Below are 17242 nucleotides of genomic sequence, written 5' to 3'. Positions count from 1 at the left end.
CCGTCCCAGGGCAGAGCCCACGCCAGTCTCCACCCTCCACCGTCTCCACCCTGCCTTCTCGAGGCCAACCTCCACCCTGTTTCTGTGATGCATGCAGTGACTCAGGCTGTACACAGAGTTGAGGGTTTAATGGGAGACATCAGACATTAGGTGAACACAGGAGTGTTGGTTTCCCTCCACTTCATTCTTTTTTTTTTTCTTTTTTAAATATTGTGTGCTTTTTTGTTTGTCCTTAACAGGCTTTGTGGAGAATGCAGAAGTGGCCGTGGTGTCAGGACGGTTGTGTTGTCAGGACGGCTTGAAGCCGTGACTGCATCAGCGAGTTTGACCAACAGTGAAAAAAAATATATCAACTGCCAGTCGCAGTCCACTGTCTCTTCTGTCGCAATGGTGTCACGTTGATGCTGCCACAGCGTGTGTGTGTGTGTGTGTGTGTGTGTGTGCGCTAAACCTCCACCACCCCTCTCTCCTCACGTTCTCGTCCTAGGGCTTCTGTAGTTTTCTCCCTGCCTCAGCACTTCCTACGCCCTTCTGTCCACCTCCACCCGCCGGTGTCTGAGTTACCGCCACATGCAGGACAGGAGTCAGGGTAGCCCTGGGGCAGCTCTCACCTCCCACTCACCCACACCCACCCACACCTACACCCACACACACAAACCCACATCAGACGCAAACACAGGGTGAGTTCATCTGTATATAGGTAGGGTGGCAGGGTCTCCTGCAGTGCACAATGCTACAACACCCTCCTAAAACAGACTGACTTTTTCTTTTGACCCTCTATACGTGTGAACTGTTACATCACAGGGCTCTGAAAGAAAAACCCAACACCAGGGTGAAACGGGGCCTGCATAAATGTGACATAGCAGTCAGAGTGCTGCCTGAAGCACTGCAGGTGAGTGATGACCGTAATCACAGCAGGTAGTCGGGGCCGCACTCCGGGCTGTCCGGGCGGAGACGAAGCGTGGCAGGGGCGCGCTCTGGACACTCTCTGGGGCAAGGACAGCCAGGCCACGGCTCCGCCTCTCCATCACCCCGGCCGACACGTGGGGTACGTGGACGGACTGCTCAAGGCCCGCCCTCTCGCCCTCATACGCATGGATTTGCATAAGACGGAGACGAGGAGGCTTAACGAACCCAGAGGAGAGGCTCGTCCGTCATGGTGCCTGGAAGCAAAACATTTCTGCTGGTCGGCAATAAGTGACACGCCGTTTGAAACTGGCAGGGATCAGGTGTCCGTGTGAGTGGGGACAATGCAGCAGATTTACGATGGCGAGTGGGACGTCCGTCCTCACATGTCCCCTCTCAGGCGTTGTGCCTATGGCTTCACTGTTTGCTTGTGTCCCCTGGCTCCTGGACCAGCACAGGGACACATCAGCTGGTCCTGCACGTCCCTGCACGGACACAATGGTGGACGACCACGCCATGCTGCACCCAGAGGTGCCGCCGTCCCGAGTGCCGTCTGCATAACCTTGACGAGGAGTGAGAGAGATGCACTAACGATCACTAACGACAACCCGCTTTGAGGTGCAGACCGAGGTCACGCTTCTAAAGCAGGACTAACAGCCAATCAAGAGACACAACACCAGTTTGCCACTGGAATTATTGGAATTGCCCCTGCATCAAGGACACACAAGAGTGAGGGAACAGGGAGGCAGTCGTGCACGCCAGCTCTCCGTGTTTCACACACAAGCTGCATGGCAGAATCACTGGTGTTGTATTAGTGCCTGGAGTGCACACATTCCATCTGGTACAGGTTTACTTTCAAATCATCTGTCCATAAATCTCAGACCTCTCAAGGATTCGCTTCAGCAAGCTGTAAGCCGGCCTCTCTGCCCATGAGGGCTGCCAGTGACTGGCATGTCATGGTGAATCTGTCGGTGGAGAACACAACTTGCTCCTGTACCCTTCTGTATATGATAGGCTCTGACACATCTGTCTACATCCTGGACAGTGTTCTCGAACTGTACAGCTTGTGTGTTTTTTTTTTTATTCTTCTTTCAGGACATCTTTCAACAGTGTATGGGTTGGCCATCCACTCCAGTTGTCTGCTCATCTATTTGTACAAGCATTCTTTCTTTACAGTGTGTGCCAAACAAGTTGGTTCTGAGCTCCTAACATTTTGACTATGTCTATGATCAATTTCTCCTGATGAGCCTCGTCACAGCCTGCCCCAAAGGTTCTGACCAACATGTTTGTCATATTGAGAGACACCAGCAACAGATTCCAGATGTAAATCCCACATCTGGAATGAGCTCCGTCCCATTGGCTAGCTCTCTCGTGCATGAACAAATGATTCAGTGACACAGCTGGCCAAAAAACAACTGAGCAGCCAGTTGTCAAATTGCTTACAGGCCTCTGAAATAGCGAAACTATGCATACAAGGGCAGTAATTCCTATATGGTTTACCCAGAGTATATGTAAATACCCCTGAATTAAAGTTGGCATCTGTTACATCTTAACATTGTTTAGTCATTGTTTCCTCTTAAATTGACAAAATAATAAACATGGCATCGCTCTCCAAATACTTACTGTCCACTTAATTGCTTTTAATATAAAGAATTACGCTGTCCATTCCATATGTGTCTCCAGACTCAATCCATTGTGCTGCAGGATTCGTTTGCCTTGACTTTACTGCATGCACAGCGTACAGAATCAATCACACTCGGTCAGACTGCCGTGAACACGGCTGGCTCTGGTCACTAAAAACGCTCTTATGCTTCAACAATATTACCGCTAACAACTTCAATCCCTCACCGAGAAGAAGGTTCCCGTCAGCGGGCTGGAGGGGTATGGAAGGGAGTTGGCAATCGTGCAGAGTGAGATGTCATGTGAGACCCCACAAAAGCCCACGCGAGACTTGGAGAAAGATGGATTCTCAGCGCGCCAATCCAGGGCTTTTGAAAATCCATCACCTCCTCCCTGAGAGGGCAGCGTGTGGGAAGGTGATTTCACGCCAACCACTGTTAGCCAGGTGCAGGACAGGAAGGATGAAACGACACATAGGCAGATCTGGGAAAGACCCTAACCAACTGCAAGTGAATCTGCTATTTGACCTTATGGTTCAGAAATATTTACGTGACATTTGATTCTTTCTTTCTTTCCATCCATCCATCCATCCATCCATGTGCTATATGGCAGTGGAGCTCTATCAGCTGTCATGCATGGTACAAGGACTCCTGGTTGAGATGCTGAGAGAGGAGATGGACAAAAAAAAGGAGAGACAGTGAAAGTTGTACCTCACTCTTCAAGGCCAGGAGCAGAGGGAATCACAGCTCACAGTCACAGGTGAAGGAACTTTCTGGAAGACCTAGTGCAGAAGACAGAGATCAAACAGCAAAGAAAAGAGATATTAAACATTTCACTAAATTTTAACATATAGCCTAGTATGTTAAGAAAAGCTTCAGCAAAGTCTGCATTTATGTAGCCCCCATGGAAACCGCAGGTTTGACTTCCCCTCCCAGGCTCCGAGGGTTTAGCTGCAACTGACACTTTTTCAGTTAAAGGTGGTAAAATCAAATATGTACAATCTGGAAATCATTCATAGTTTATTAATCTTATCAATATGCAATCAAGCTCAGTTGAGGAATCTGCATACACTGCAACACTTACACTTTTCTGAAGAAGAACAGGCAACAGGGGATGTACAATCGCACACACACTTTTGTGTGTGCGTGTGTGTGTGTGTGTGTGTATGCATCAGAGTGAAGGATGCTCAGTGAAGATTAAATTACTGTATGAACTAACTGCATTTTTATGCTCCATTAATACAAAATCTTACCTCTTCATTTCCTTTGTCCACACACACACACACACACACACACACACACACACACACACACACACACACAAGTTGTTTTGACTTTCCACTGGCCTTTCACTTACTTCACTTTCTTTTTTCAGCAATAAATTAGAAAATGAATTGTAAAATATAATCCATTGCTTTTTTTCTGCAAAATAGGTTACATAGATCACAGATCAATTCATGGTCCAGAAAATGCCTATGATACCTTTACCTATGCAGACCATCATGCAAGATAGATAGATGATAACATAATTACTTAATTTAATAGAATCTAAATAAAAACTGGCATTAGGACAACAGTGGAGTTGATAATATAGGACTCACTTTCAGCACTTGAGAGACTGAGCCTAGTCTCTTGAGTGCCAGTCACCCGGGGACGGGTATTAGATTCCTACAAGTCACTGTGGCTTCACTTTGGGTACATTTGGGGCCGTATAAAATGACTCCAGAGTATATTGTACACCTCATTATCAGCATAACCCTAAGCCAGTCAACTCTCAAGGACAATGGGCGTAATGAGAGGGGAGGAGATCTGATCTAAACATCTACTTCAAGCCTTCTTTGACTTTTCAGAAGATAGACTGCTTGGCAGAAAAAAACAGGGATGGGGGAGGGGGGGGTACATTTACAATAAAACAAGCACATCTTAATTGATGTAATATTCACACTGCTTCTCAGGGAGGAGGATGATGCAATCAAGACATCTCTCCCTCACCCTGTCTAGCTTTCTCTCCCTCTCACTCTAGCAGAATAAACACAACTTAACGTGCTTTCACAAACACGACAAGGTTTTTTTTTCTACTTTATACATTTATAACTGACATATGAGAGCACATTTAATACTATCTAAAATGAATAAATTGTGTCAAAAGCAGTGATGTTTTGCAGTAGCTTAAATCCAAACAGAACCAGAGGACTTGAAGCTAAAGCAATGGTTTATTGGTCCGTGTTTAGTCCTCCAGGAGGAGATCCATCAGATGTGCTTCTGATCCTTAACATGCGAGAAGTAGCAGGAAACATTCTCTCTCTCTCTTTCACACACACACACACACACACACACACACACACACACACACACACACACACACACACACACACACACACACACACACACACACACACCTCATCTTTATTGTGTCCAGGCATTTTTGGAAAACCCCTGTGCAATGACACATACAGTTTCAGTTTCTGCACATCTTTTCCAGAGGTTCTTTCACTCATAACCCAGTAGCAGCATTTTTTATGATTGTTCAATTTGCTAAAGACTTTCCCTTAATGTTCTTCTGTTTCATTGTATTTTATTTTCCCCTCCTTGTGTGTGTGTGTGTGTGTGTGTGTGTGTGTGTGTGTGTGTGTGTGTGTGTGTGTGTGTGTGTGTGCGGTGCGTGTGTGTACATTAAAGGGCTGTTGGTGTTTGTGTAGGGGTTATAAATGGTAGCTTTGCTCTTCCACAGCCCTGTGCAAACACACTTTAGCCAGAGGACAGATTAGGGACATGAAGGGACTGGCCCACAGTGACATTCCTACTGCAACGAAAGCTAGCGTGCAGCGCCGGGCTAGCAGGCACAGCACACAAGTGCAGACTACCCATACTGCTGTGGGATCTGTACGAGTCCTTTCCTTCAAAACGCTCCTGCTTAGGCTGGATCAACAATAGAAAATAAACATTTTAATTCTGAGATGTACACAGCACCAAGTGTAGAATTCTAAATAAATAAACATGTGCATGCATTTGCTATGTTAAAAATGGCTTGTGCCGTTTGTTGAAAATATAACAAAATGAAAATGACTGTAATGAATATTATTATATGTACAACATAAACTGGTTAATATCTGCAGCAAATGAAATGTAGTGGTGAGTCCATCAGAACGATGGCTGGCAGACCAGCAGTCAGTCAGAAGATGCTCCTCCAGCTGTGCATGTGTGTGTGAGTGTGTGTATGTGCATGAACACATGTGCATGTGTGTGTATGCGTCTTTAGGATCGGTGCAGGAAATGAGCATGGGATCCCTTGAGGGCATGGATCAGTGTAATGACTCTGAGAGTGTTCCTCCTGCTTCATCACTGACCTCCGTGCCTCCTCTGCAAATCACACACACGCACGCACGCACACACACACACACACACACACACACACACACACACACACACACACACACACACACACACGGATGCACATACAGACGCACATACAGACGCACTTCCAGACAAACCACAAGTATTCATTCTCGGAGACAGGCACAAATAATGCATAGTTGGGCACACATACACAAGGCACACCCTCACACACAAGCATAAACCATCATGTACACACAGAGAAGCAAACACAGTCAAACACTCTTGTCGCATAAATATGCTCACACTCAAGCATGTATATGCGTGCCCACGCACAGATACACACACACACACACACACACACACACACACACACACACAAACAAACACACAAACACACAAACACAAACTCTCTGAAGGATTCTCTGGTGGTGTAAGTAAGTGTCATTTACGGCACACTAACAGGATTTTCTAAATTTTGGTCTTGGTTAAATGCTTTAAATTTTACTTTGTTAAATGTTTAGATTCATATGTATTCATTTAATCCTTGATTATCCAAAACATCAATCAGACTAACAGAAATGCTCAAATCTAACAGAAGTGGATGGCAAGGTCACTGTGTCACTTTTCAGAAACACTACTAACATATCGTACATGTTCTCAAACACCACATATCAGAAGGGCTCTTTACACCAACTTTAAGCAACATTTGATACCTTAAATAATCAATTCAGGAATGAAGCTCTGATAACTGTGAAACTAAAGGTCAAACTCGCCCTGTGTACAACACAACATCATATCAGCAAAAACCTTTAAACGTGATTCAGTGCAACCCTTCATATTGAAACGATCTGAATTAGGTAAGCAGGTCAATTATTCGCTTACATGTAGATGAGGATATGGAAAAATTTTTGTTCTTCCTGCAAACCAACAGACAGATTAGTTGCTGTCATGGTTGGGGAAAGGCAGGGTGTTTGTCATGAAAGCTCCTATCCTGGCCCAGCTGTGGCCAGCCACAGTCATGATTTATCATTTTTGCATTGCACAAACGGGCCTCTTTCTGAGCGATTAATCATCAGGAAAATCATTTCAACTCTTAGGCTATTGTGTGAGTCTCTCCGCATCCCCACCACCACCAGCCCAGACGTACTGGTTGGATTGAACAAGAGGCAAAAGTTCTTTCACAGCACTGAACAGAGAAGCACTTTACTTCATAAATCAGCCATGGAAAAAGCTTCTCCTCCAGAGATGTTGTCTTTCTTGTATTGTACCCTGAACTCCATGAAGATGTTTCAATATGTGCTGCATTTTATATATTCACCATTACATTATTATAACTATTATAATTATATTATTATACCGGAACTGACTGCAAAGACAATAAAGTGAATAACAGTAAGAAACCGTACTAGATGGTGTGTTCAGTGGATGCACGTTCTAACTGAACTGAACTGCGGCTGTACTGAACTGAACCCACAGAGCCCTGCACGACAGCCCCAACACCAGGGAGAAAGCAAAAGGACTAAGGACACAGCAGATGCCACACGAAGCCCTGTACACCCGTGTGTATGCAACTCTAATCAAATGTGTGCCTGTGTACACACACACGCACCGAGACACACACACACACACACACACACACACACACACACACAGACAGTCATCCAAGTATGCAAATGCACGCACCCACAACCACACACACACTAGGACATACGTTTACAAGCCAGGACTGGATGGAACACTAAAGAATGCACTTATGTAGTATTCAACTTCACTTTCTGGCACTTTTAGCAACAACGTACACAACTAGTTTGGTGTAGTGATACTAGTGTACTTGTCATCCTGTTGAATGGAGCTATGTGATTGTATGGAGATGATCAATATGAAATGGGGCTGTAAGAAAACAATGCCTATGATAGGTTTCAGGTGTGCAACTTTACTATTTTGCATTGGTTGCCAGTGAAATTCAAGTAGAACTATGCCAGAAACGGTATAAAAATAAAATATTTTGTTGCATTCAAGTGAAACTTGTGAATTGTACTCCAACAAAAGTAAACATAGCACCACTTAAAAGACCAAAAATGCACTAACTACAGTTCACGAAGCCGTCACACACCGACAGATACACAATCAAAAACTACAACTCACTCACTCATTCACATACAGCATTTATGGTACTAAACTAACCACTTTCAATAACATACTAGTTAGTGTTTTGTGCTCTTGAGAACATCCATCTACAATATAGATTGCCATTGATTTGTACGAAAGAGTTTACAAAACGTCTGGCAAATATCCTGGCCCCACTGTTCTAGTAAAGAAGTTTTGTATAAGCTACAAGCAGAGCAATTCAGCAAGGCCACGCCATCCTTCCAAACACAATTCAAGTTTGTCCATGTTATTTTATTTGAATCAACTATAAGACACTGACCAAAGACAAGTTATGTGTCAAATATGTAAAACTCTGCATTACGTTGTCCTTGTCTGAGTGATAAATCTGTACTTTATGCAATAAATCTGTTGAAGAAATGACACATTTGGGTCACTGATCTAGTTATTCAAACAAAGGTGTTCGAATAAAAAAGTGAAAGACTAAATATGTTATTACAACTGTCTCTGACACTTCATTAGCTACACATAACGATAACGATTTATAAATTAATATCCAGAGAACACAGACTTTATGAAGCCTGAATTGCATTTTTATTGCATATCATATAATTGTATGAAATGAAAATAAGCACATATGAACATCACATATGGTTAGTGAGTGAAATAATTTTGCACAGCAAAATATATATGAGAAAATTTTAATTAACATACTTAAAAAAATTATTGATGAATGGTATATCCCCATTTTATACAAGCAGGGTTTCAATCCCTGACTATAAAACAATGTCCAGACATTATTGATTATTATATTATTGCCTTGTAAATAATGAATTTGTTTACAACAAAAGAAACTAGTCCTGCTTGACAATGTAACTAATAAGAATGTATTCATAAATTCTCCAGCAATGCCATAAGATATGTATTTAAATTAGCGTTCTAGATAGATTCCATTGTGTGATATACTGTATGATTAGCTACAGGCTACATTTTAGTGCAACTCAGTCCAAATAGTTTCGATCTCTGAGGGAGAGTGCATTTTTGAAAGCACTGTTTCCCCACGTTGACTAAGTTATTTTTTTCTTTAATACTTTGGTTTGGAAATACAGTCAGTGGTAAGATACAAGAGGGGCTACATCTGTCAAACTGCACTTATCAGGGCAAGCACATGCTGAAAAAAAAGCTTAAGTTTCGCATCATCACAATCCTGCTGTATAATACATATTCTGGGTCCTTCTCGTATACCTTAACACTATGATCAGGAAACAGTTTAGTGCATAGGACATGAACCCTACATAAAAAGCCTATCTTCAAATGACACCCTTCCTCCTCATCATCTACCTGGAGCATAGTCTCCATCACGCTCACAGATAAAACAACTAGTCTTAGCCTAGATTACACTAAACAAATTGTGGTTTATTACAGAATTATCAAAATGCGTAAGAATGAGACTGGAGATAAACAAACAATCCGCTTTAAGCAACTAACAGTTTTAGTCCCCGAGAGGGAATTCCTTTTTTTTTTAAGAAACGATGAGGTCCTTGTCCCCTGAAACATTGCTTCCAGTTGGCCAGCTTTCAACAGGAATGCGTCAGTGCACGGACCGAATGGAGATGTTCAGCGGTGTTCGTGCAGGTCAGTACTGTCGTAATAACCTTTTCACGGGACGGAGGGGGGAGGGATGGTGTGAACATATTCTTTCACTTTTTTGCATATATTCCAAAAAAGTGATTCGGCAGTAAAGGACGAATATGAATGCCATGCTGGAGTTATCCGAGTAAAAAGTTCAGTTTTCAAGCAAAAAAGGAAAAGAAAACCATACATGTCCAGCATGCAGGCAATAACAACATACTGTCTCTTTTTTAAAGCAATGTCTATAGATTCTTAAGTAAATTCTTGTTAAACACAAAACAGCAAGCAGGACGCATGGGATGATAATGGACTAATTGCAGGATCGCGGTCCTCTGACTTTGGCAAAAGAGGAAAAAAGCCAAAAACTTTCACCGGAGGTAAAGTGTAGCTGTTTTTGGCAAACATTGATTCTGGTTGTAAAAAAAAATGATGCAAAAGGATCGATGAACATCAGTGGTGTGTGCATCAGGGCGCATGCATACGCACATACAAAATGTCAACTTTCGGGGAAAAATACAAATGGCATCCTATTAAAAAAAACACTGCAAGTCACGTGAATATCGATGAAAAACAAAAACTCAAAATAATGCATTTGACACGTATGCATTTTAAAATAAGCATGGAGATAAAATGCCAAGATGGCAGGTTTCAGAGCACGCTCCAAAAAATATACACTTATTCTTGAAAAGTTCGTCTGTCTACACGCAGGCCCAAAAAAAAGAAAAAAAAGAAAAAGAGAAAAAAATCATAAAAGAAAAATCTCAAAAACGATAGACTGACCTTGTTTTCGCTCAACTGAGAGAAAAAAGATTTTAGAACTTGGAACTTTTTCTCTCGGTCTAGCAAACCACGAAAAAGAAAAAAAGGTAGAAAAAAAAACAATGAAACTTTACGCTGGGCACTGACAAACTCGCTCGAACTATTCTCTTTTTTCTTATTATTATGTGGGGACTCACATGAAAAACTCCGGTGAAGAGGGATTGTTGTCACTGCTGGATCCGTTTTCTCTGAAGCCATTACTGATGAGCTTCTCGTACTTTTCTTTGTAGGCGTCCCTCTCCCGGACCAGCCTGGAGATCTCCTGCTTGAGGTGATCCACTTGCTGCATGAGCTGGGTCTTCTCCCCCTCCAGGACGTGCCGCTGCTGGACCCGCTTGAAGCGGCAGGACTGGGCATAGCCTCTGTTTTTGAGGGTCCTCCTCTTCTGTTTGAGCCGGATCACTTCTTCCTTGCTGACTCCCCGTAGCTGCCGGTTGAGCTCCCGCACGGACATGGTCACCAGCTGCTCGTCTGTGAACCGGTCCTCCAGGTGTAGATGTTGGTGGTTCGCCCCGGAGGTGCCGTTGGTTGGGACGCCGGCTTGTTGATGGTGCCCGGTGCTGTGGTGGTGGTGGTGATGGTGGTGCGGACCTCCGTTCTGCGCTGCGGCCGCGGCGATGACAGCGGACACCACCGCGGCGGCTGATCCCATCTCTTCCCCGGCCATGGTGCCTCCAGCCCCGGCTGCGCTCGCAAACTGCTGCCCTCTAGCATAGCCATCGAAGGTCGGAAGCTGGTGAGTGCTGTTGATCAGCGCCTCGACTGCGTCTTCAGGGCTGAAACCCAAAGCCTCCTGGTTCAGCTGCTGTTGGTAACCGGTCATCCAGTAAAAGTCCTCCAAATGAGCCTTCTGTTCGCTCCCGGAACCCGGACTGGGCGCCGAGAAGCTTGGAGAAGGGGGAACCGAGCTGCAAGGCGTGCTCATCGGGGTGGAAGACAAGGATCCCCCGGCGATCAGGCGGCTGCACTGGCTGATGCTGCGATCGGGCTCCACCGGCTCCTTTTTCACTTCAAACTTCATCAGATCGAAGTCATTAACATATTCCATGGCCAGGGGACTGGTGGGCAGGTCGGAGCTGCTCATTGCCAGTTCTGATGCCATCCTCTTGCTGTTGACAGTCCTCCAAAAGGGTTGAAGAGCAGCTGTCAAACCGGTCTGGGTTGGAAGAGAGTGAGCCAGCTTGATGTTTTAAAAAGATTTTACTCTTACCAGGAAAAAAAAGTCTTTTTCAGCGTTTCGTCGAAGTGCTCCTAACTCCAAATGAACAGATCTTCTCCTTTGCAGCGTTTAGTGTGCAGAGGCATCGGAGATGTCCCCAACGACTCTTTTTCCTCTCTTTACATGAGAATTTCGGCGGCTTTGTATTTCAAACATTTAACACTTTACTGTCTCTTCACGAATACATCATGCAGACCGGAGTGATAGGAGATGGTAAAGAAAGACGCAAGACGTGGACTTGGACATGAAATTGTCCGGGCTTGTAGGAGTATTTAAAAGGGACACACAGTAGATGAGTTTAAAAGCATTGCTGAGTTTTATAGCCGCCTTGACGTCAGTCTTGAAATGCCAAATTGACTCGGAGCTCCAGCCAATGGGCTCGCTCAAATGCGAGAGCTAATTAACATATTAGTACAGAAACTAAACTTTTCTCGTCTGTCAGAGGCTATCAGCTGACTATCAGCTGGACTCCGAGTCCTTAACTGTTTCATACTACCTTTGAAATATTTCGTATTGTTTCCCAGCTTTTCCGTGCTTGTAGTCAGCCATGCGTAACCATAATGAAGACCGTTTTATCTCCTGCAAAAAGTAACCACGCTTTTAGTCAAACAAACGACACCAGACGATTGTTCATTAATACCAAAAGAGCCGCATTACTCCGGAAACACAATGATTTCGCTTTACAACACGGTTCACTCCAGCAGCACACACCGGCTCCCTACCGAGTTTTGCTCATGTACACGCTGATTCGAGTGTTATTTTCTCAGTTATTTTGGCTTCTTAGGGAATTGTGGACAGCCTATCACAGCACGCAGGATACAATTGTGTTAAATACATATATAATTTATGCATATATGTTTTAGTTATTGGTTCGTTCTTAATAATAATTTGCAATAGTCCAAGAATATTATATGTTGCTCCTACTAGGAATGTGTATTTCGTCTAACCGAAACAGTGTATTCAACATCAAACTCATAGTTTGGGGGCTAAACAAATGTTTAAAAACAAAAACAAACAAATTACTAGCTTATTTGTGACAGCAGTGGGGATGTATTAACACAGTATAAATTGTACAAATACTATTCTTCGAAAACTCAACAGTGCCACCTTTTGGACATATAGAGAAATGAGGTAATACGATTTTCGTTCATAATTTTGGCATGATATTACTTAAGACATACCTTACTTTAATATTACGTTAAGACAAGAATTGAACGTGTCTAAATGTAGTTTTGTTAAATAGGCCATGTGAAAACATACTTAGACAACTTGAAGTTAGAAAAACCATGCTTATTTAGAAAGAAAACTTATATAATGAAAATGTACAACACCACAGTGCAATAAAATAAAGTTAACAGTACAACCGTCGGAGATTAATCATTCCATTATCAATTCCTTCAGTAACCTCTGCACCATGAGAAAATGTTTCTAAGTATCGCAATGAGCCACTCAAACACGAAAGAGCAACGCGTTTCAGACTTAGACCGCTATAAAACCTGTTTATCTGTGCGACTGAATCTCACCCTCGACTAGTCATACATTAAACCGCTGGACTGTACATCGAACTCTAGCTAGAAGGCTTCCCCCTTTCTTTTTCTCCTTATCTTACCAGTGTTATTAAGAAATACATTTCTTTTGAGTAGAGCTCTGTGTCTCTCTCTCTCTCCCTCTCTGTGTCTGCCCAGTATTGCCAGTCGTATTCCTTTCCTTTGCATCTAAATCAAAACATAAAAAGTTTACGCCATGTTCAGCTGGTAAGACAGACAACCGCACGTAGACGTAACGGTCCTGTGAGGAAGAGTCAGTCTGAGGCGTCCAGGCTCGACACCGTGCTGACAAATAGCGAATTCGTGATGAAGGCAAAAGCCTGTAATCATATACTCGGTACATCTCCAGAAAAAAACTCTATGATCTCATCCTCAGGATATCTGGTATTTTTAGAGGCCGAGTTAAGCGAACTGTAATGAAAGACGACATCAGTTTGCGTCTTAAGACTTGCAAAGGAAGACTTGCCAAGTGACACAAAGATACGTTTATCTTTTAGAAATGAGAGCACGGACGCAGCACACACATAAATATGTTCCACTTAAATTATATAATGGATCCGGAAAGAAATAGGTGCTTGCTGGTACATATACTTGCTTCTTTTAAGCGGTGAATAAATCAGCCCAGCACTGTACCAGTGTTGGCAAGGTCCACGGTTTGGCACCAGGCCTCATAGTGAGACAGCAAAATGCTCTTCAGGAGCAAACATTTTCATTCTCTTCATTCGTAGCTACATTCACTAGATTAAAACCATGGATACTTATTTGGAAGACCATATCTAAAGCAGCTGTTTTGTAATCAAGGTTTATCAGTGAGGCAAAGAAGCCAGACGCTTGGAAACCCTGGAAACGTGATGGCATGCCTAGATGGTTGTGGGCACAGCGGGCACAGGAAGTCCGCAGAGGGCAGAATTATGTAAAGCCTTCTGTAACTACATGGGCAAAGTTTTGCAAAGTGAAAACCTGCATCTATTTTTCTTGAGACTCTAATAACCACAAATTACACGCTGACCTCAGATGACAGGCGATAACTGCTATGATTTAAATGTCTGTCACCAATTAGGGAGCTCACTGAAAATTTTTCTAGGTATCACAATCCTTTCTTGACACTAGGACAATTCGTTTTTATTTTACCTTTGACCCTGAATTTTATCCCAAACAGACATAGTTCAGATGTCAACACTCAAATTTAGGATTGATTTTGTTTTGTTTTGTTTTTTAATCAGCATTATTTGGTTAACCATGTTGCATAATACAGAATGATCACTGTGGTGTTACATAATGACAAGGGTCTTGTTGTTTTGTTGGTGTCTGCTCAGCGATCAATTATCGATATATGAACACATCACAGACAGGTTCTGTGTCTGCTGTTAGACAGTGAGCAAAACATATCAGAGAGTGAGAAAGCTCCCTTTTATGAAGTGAAGTCTGATCTGGTAAGTGGTGGGGTTCTCCAGTGAAAGCAGTTTGAGAATGCTGGTACATTAGAGAAAACATGACACCAGCTAGATCAACATAAACAGGACTAATGTTTAGCAAGAAAAGGTCGTGCAAGCAGAATCTGGTTAACCCACAGAACTTGATTCTTGATATGTGATTGGTCGTCATCTTGCTGTGTACACAAACTTTTAACAGTCCATGAATGAGGAAAACAGGGAGAAAAACAAAACAAAACTACAGGGATGCTATACTAAAGTATATTAAGCTATTCACTGGGTGAATTGAGTTCCATTAATGGTACTGAAACTGCTATTGCTATTGTGCAGAACCACCTCTGCTCATGGGTCACAACTACATTATTAAGCATCTTTTTTTTTTTTTACCCTTTCCTGACCTCTCCAGCACAGGACAAACATGAGGCAAACGTCATTCAAGGGTTCTTGGTGCACGCCTTTAGGCTGATGAAAGAAGCTATACATCTGATGAAGTGATGAAGGAGATGCCCTTTACAAACCTTCATTTTCACCCAGATGCAGAATGCAGGCAGAGCCGTGGCGTGATCACACGGATCCATTCCTGGCGAAGAGCCTGTGTGACCAGGCCACAAGCGGAACCTGAGAGGCCACAACTTCACATCCCATCCCTTCCTTCATTGGGCCGCCAGGCACTGGGCCACCCCGGAATGAGGGCGATGGCGGAGGGCAGGGCCTGCTCTGGTCTGTATGCTGGTTCGGTGGCTTTGTCTGACATCTACCTTCTAGCGAGGAACCAACTGTAAGCCCAAGAATCTGGCACGAATGTGTGAAAAATCGTCTGATGGGAAGCTATTAAAAACACGTATTTCATATCCGTAATGCCGGTGATCAGACGTCTGCATTAAACAATCAGGTCGATGTACGCCTGATTCAAAATAACCTTTCCTGTTTGTTTTTATGATCATTCATCAGGGTCTCATGATGGTACTTTAAGGATAACCTGATGGAGCAGAGCAACAACACTAGAACAGCGCCACCTAGTGACGGGGGGGGGGGGGGGGGGGGGGGGCTGAACCAAAGCAAGGCGGCCCACATTCACAGTGCTGAATACAATATAGTGGACACAAATCACACGTGGCTTACCATTGAAGACCAGCTAATGTGTTTTTATTGTTTTAACCACCGCTGCATAAACATATATCCAAAACTGATGTGTGCTAAAGTATGTGCATGAATTGCATGCATTTATTCATGGATATCATTCCCACACTATTCTTAGGTCAACAGCACATAGCAGATGAACGGAGTGGTATAATGCAAGGTAAAACAATCGAATGAGCCAAGTCAATATTCAGTGAAGCGGTGACGAGGCACTGAGTATTACATGTAATTGCATGCACTACAACATGATTAATAGGGTTCCTAGTTTTCAAGAGTTAATATGTCTGGCACCAGGATAATATATCATCCATTTAACGTTTCTTAATTGTATTTCCTTATGCTCCAGTGGAGTTCGGATCCACATCTGTGCTGCCTTGTGCAAATCTGTATCATGTATTTTCCTGTAATAAAATCAAGATCAACAACAAATGCAACAATGACTTGTCAGTTAAACTAATGTTGATGCTTGTCTACAGTCAACCCAGAAACAAACAAACTATCGAACAAACGAATCAAAAAGATATGGACCACTGCTGCTAACAAGCAATGACGGTTTTACAGAAGCCACAAGATAGTATACCTTTGATTCATTCATGGCATACCTACGCAACCTGCGCGAGAACAGTGTCAGTAAACATGATCTGAACCGCTGATAACACATGCAGGGATGTGATGATATGAGGAAGCTGTATGCACCCCGATTACTCCAACACGGCTAACATTTAGCAGCCCATAACATTCTGTGCTTCCAATTTTGTTTTTCCAAATCATGGTCAGTTAGGTTTGCCTAAAGACATTTTTTCATGTTGTGTCACCATAACCACCCAGCTGGAGGTAAGTGGTCCTGTCTTGCTCCCTGAATCTTATCAGAGCGAGCGTGTCCTTATTTCAGTATGAGTTAATATGCCACCCAGTGCCAGATGTTATCAAAGTTGGTGTCAGCATATGTAAGGGTTCAGCTGAATTACTGAAACTGAGAAGCAGAATACAGCTGTCGTTACACAGTTTGGCTTGTGTACTATTACTACATGTTTCTATGAATATATCCACAAGAGAGGAAGCTCACGTATCTCACATACACATGTAAGTTCATCCATGCACACACGGGCATACCATCTCTCTCTTGAAAACACACATGCACATACACACAAATGCACATGCGCACACACACACACACACACACACACACACACACACACACACACACACACACACACACACACACACACACACACACACACACACACACACATATATACCTTCTATAATACAGATCTTCTGACCTGTATTCCTGTTCCCATGAGAATATTGATGAATACCCCTTTAAAATAACCTTACTTGTTGGGTCATTTAATGATTTACAGTTATTTCAGCAACATGTAATTATTGCATTCATTACAACTAGCGATGCAGCTTTCACCATTATGAAAGAGTCATCCTAGTATCAGTATTACAGAGAAAACTACATCTACATATACCCTAGCA

At 43.1% G+C, this 17242-nt stretch overlaps 1 protein-coding gene across 1 annotated transcript in view; it reads right to left on the bottom strand.

Moving 5' to 3' along the window:
• Positions 1 to 13008, bottom strand: part of mafa (MAF bZIP transcription factor a) — a 71232-nt gene extending 58224 nt beyond the window's left edge. The window contains exons 1-2 of the mRNA XM_076992527.1: positions 10556 to 13008; positions 3237 to 3307 (exon numbers count right to left, since the gene is read on the bottom strand). Of these exons, the coding sequence (XP_076848642.1) occupies positions 3280 to 3307; positions 10556 to 11520 (993 nt within the window). The 5' untranslated portion in view covers positions 11521 to 13008 and the 3' untranslated portion in view covers positions 3237 to 3279. The remainder of the gene's footprint in view (positions 1 to 3236; positions 3308 to 10555) is intronic.
• Positions 13009 to 17242: the final 4234 nt, after the last annotated feature.

The sequence above is a fragment of the Brachyhypopomus gauderio genome, chromosome 2 (assembly GCF_052324685.1).
Source record: "Brachyhypopomus gauderio isolate BG-103 chromosome 2, BGAUD_0.2, whole genome shotgun sequence".
NCBI classification, from domain to species: domain Eukaryota; kingdom Metazoa; phylum Chordata; class Actinopteri; order Gymnotiformes; family Hypopomidae; genus Brachyhypopomus; species Brachyhypopomus gauderio.
Note: the sequence above shows the minus strand (reverse complement) of the source record. Positions and strands in the feature narration are given on the sequence as shown.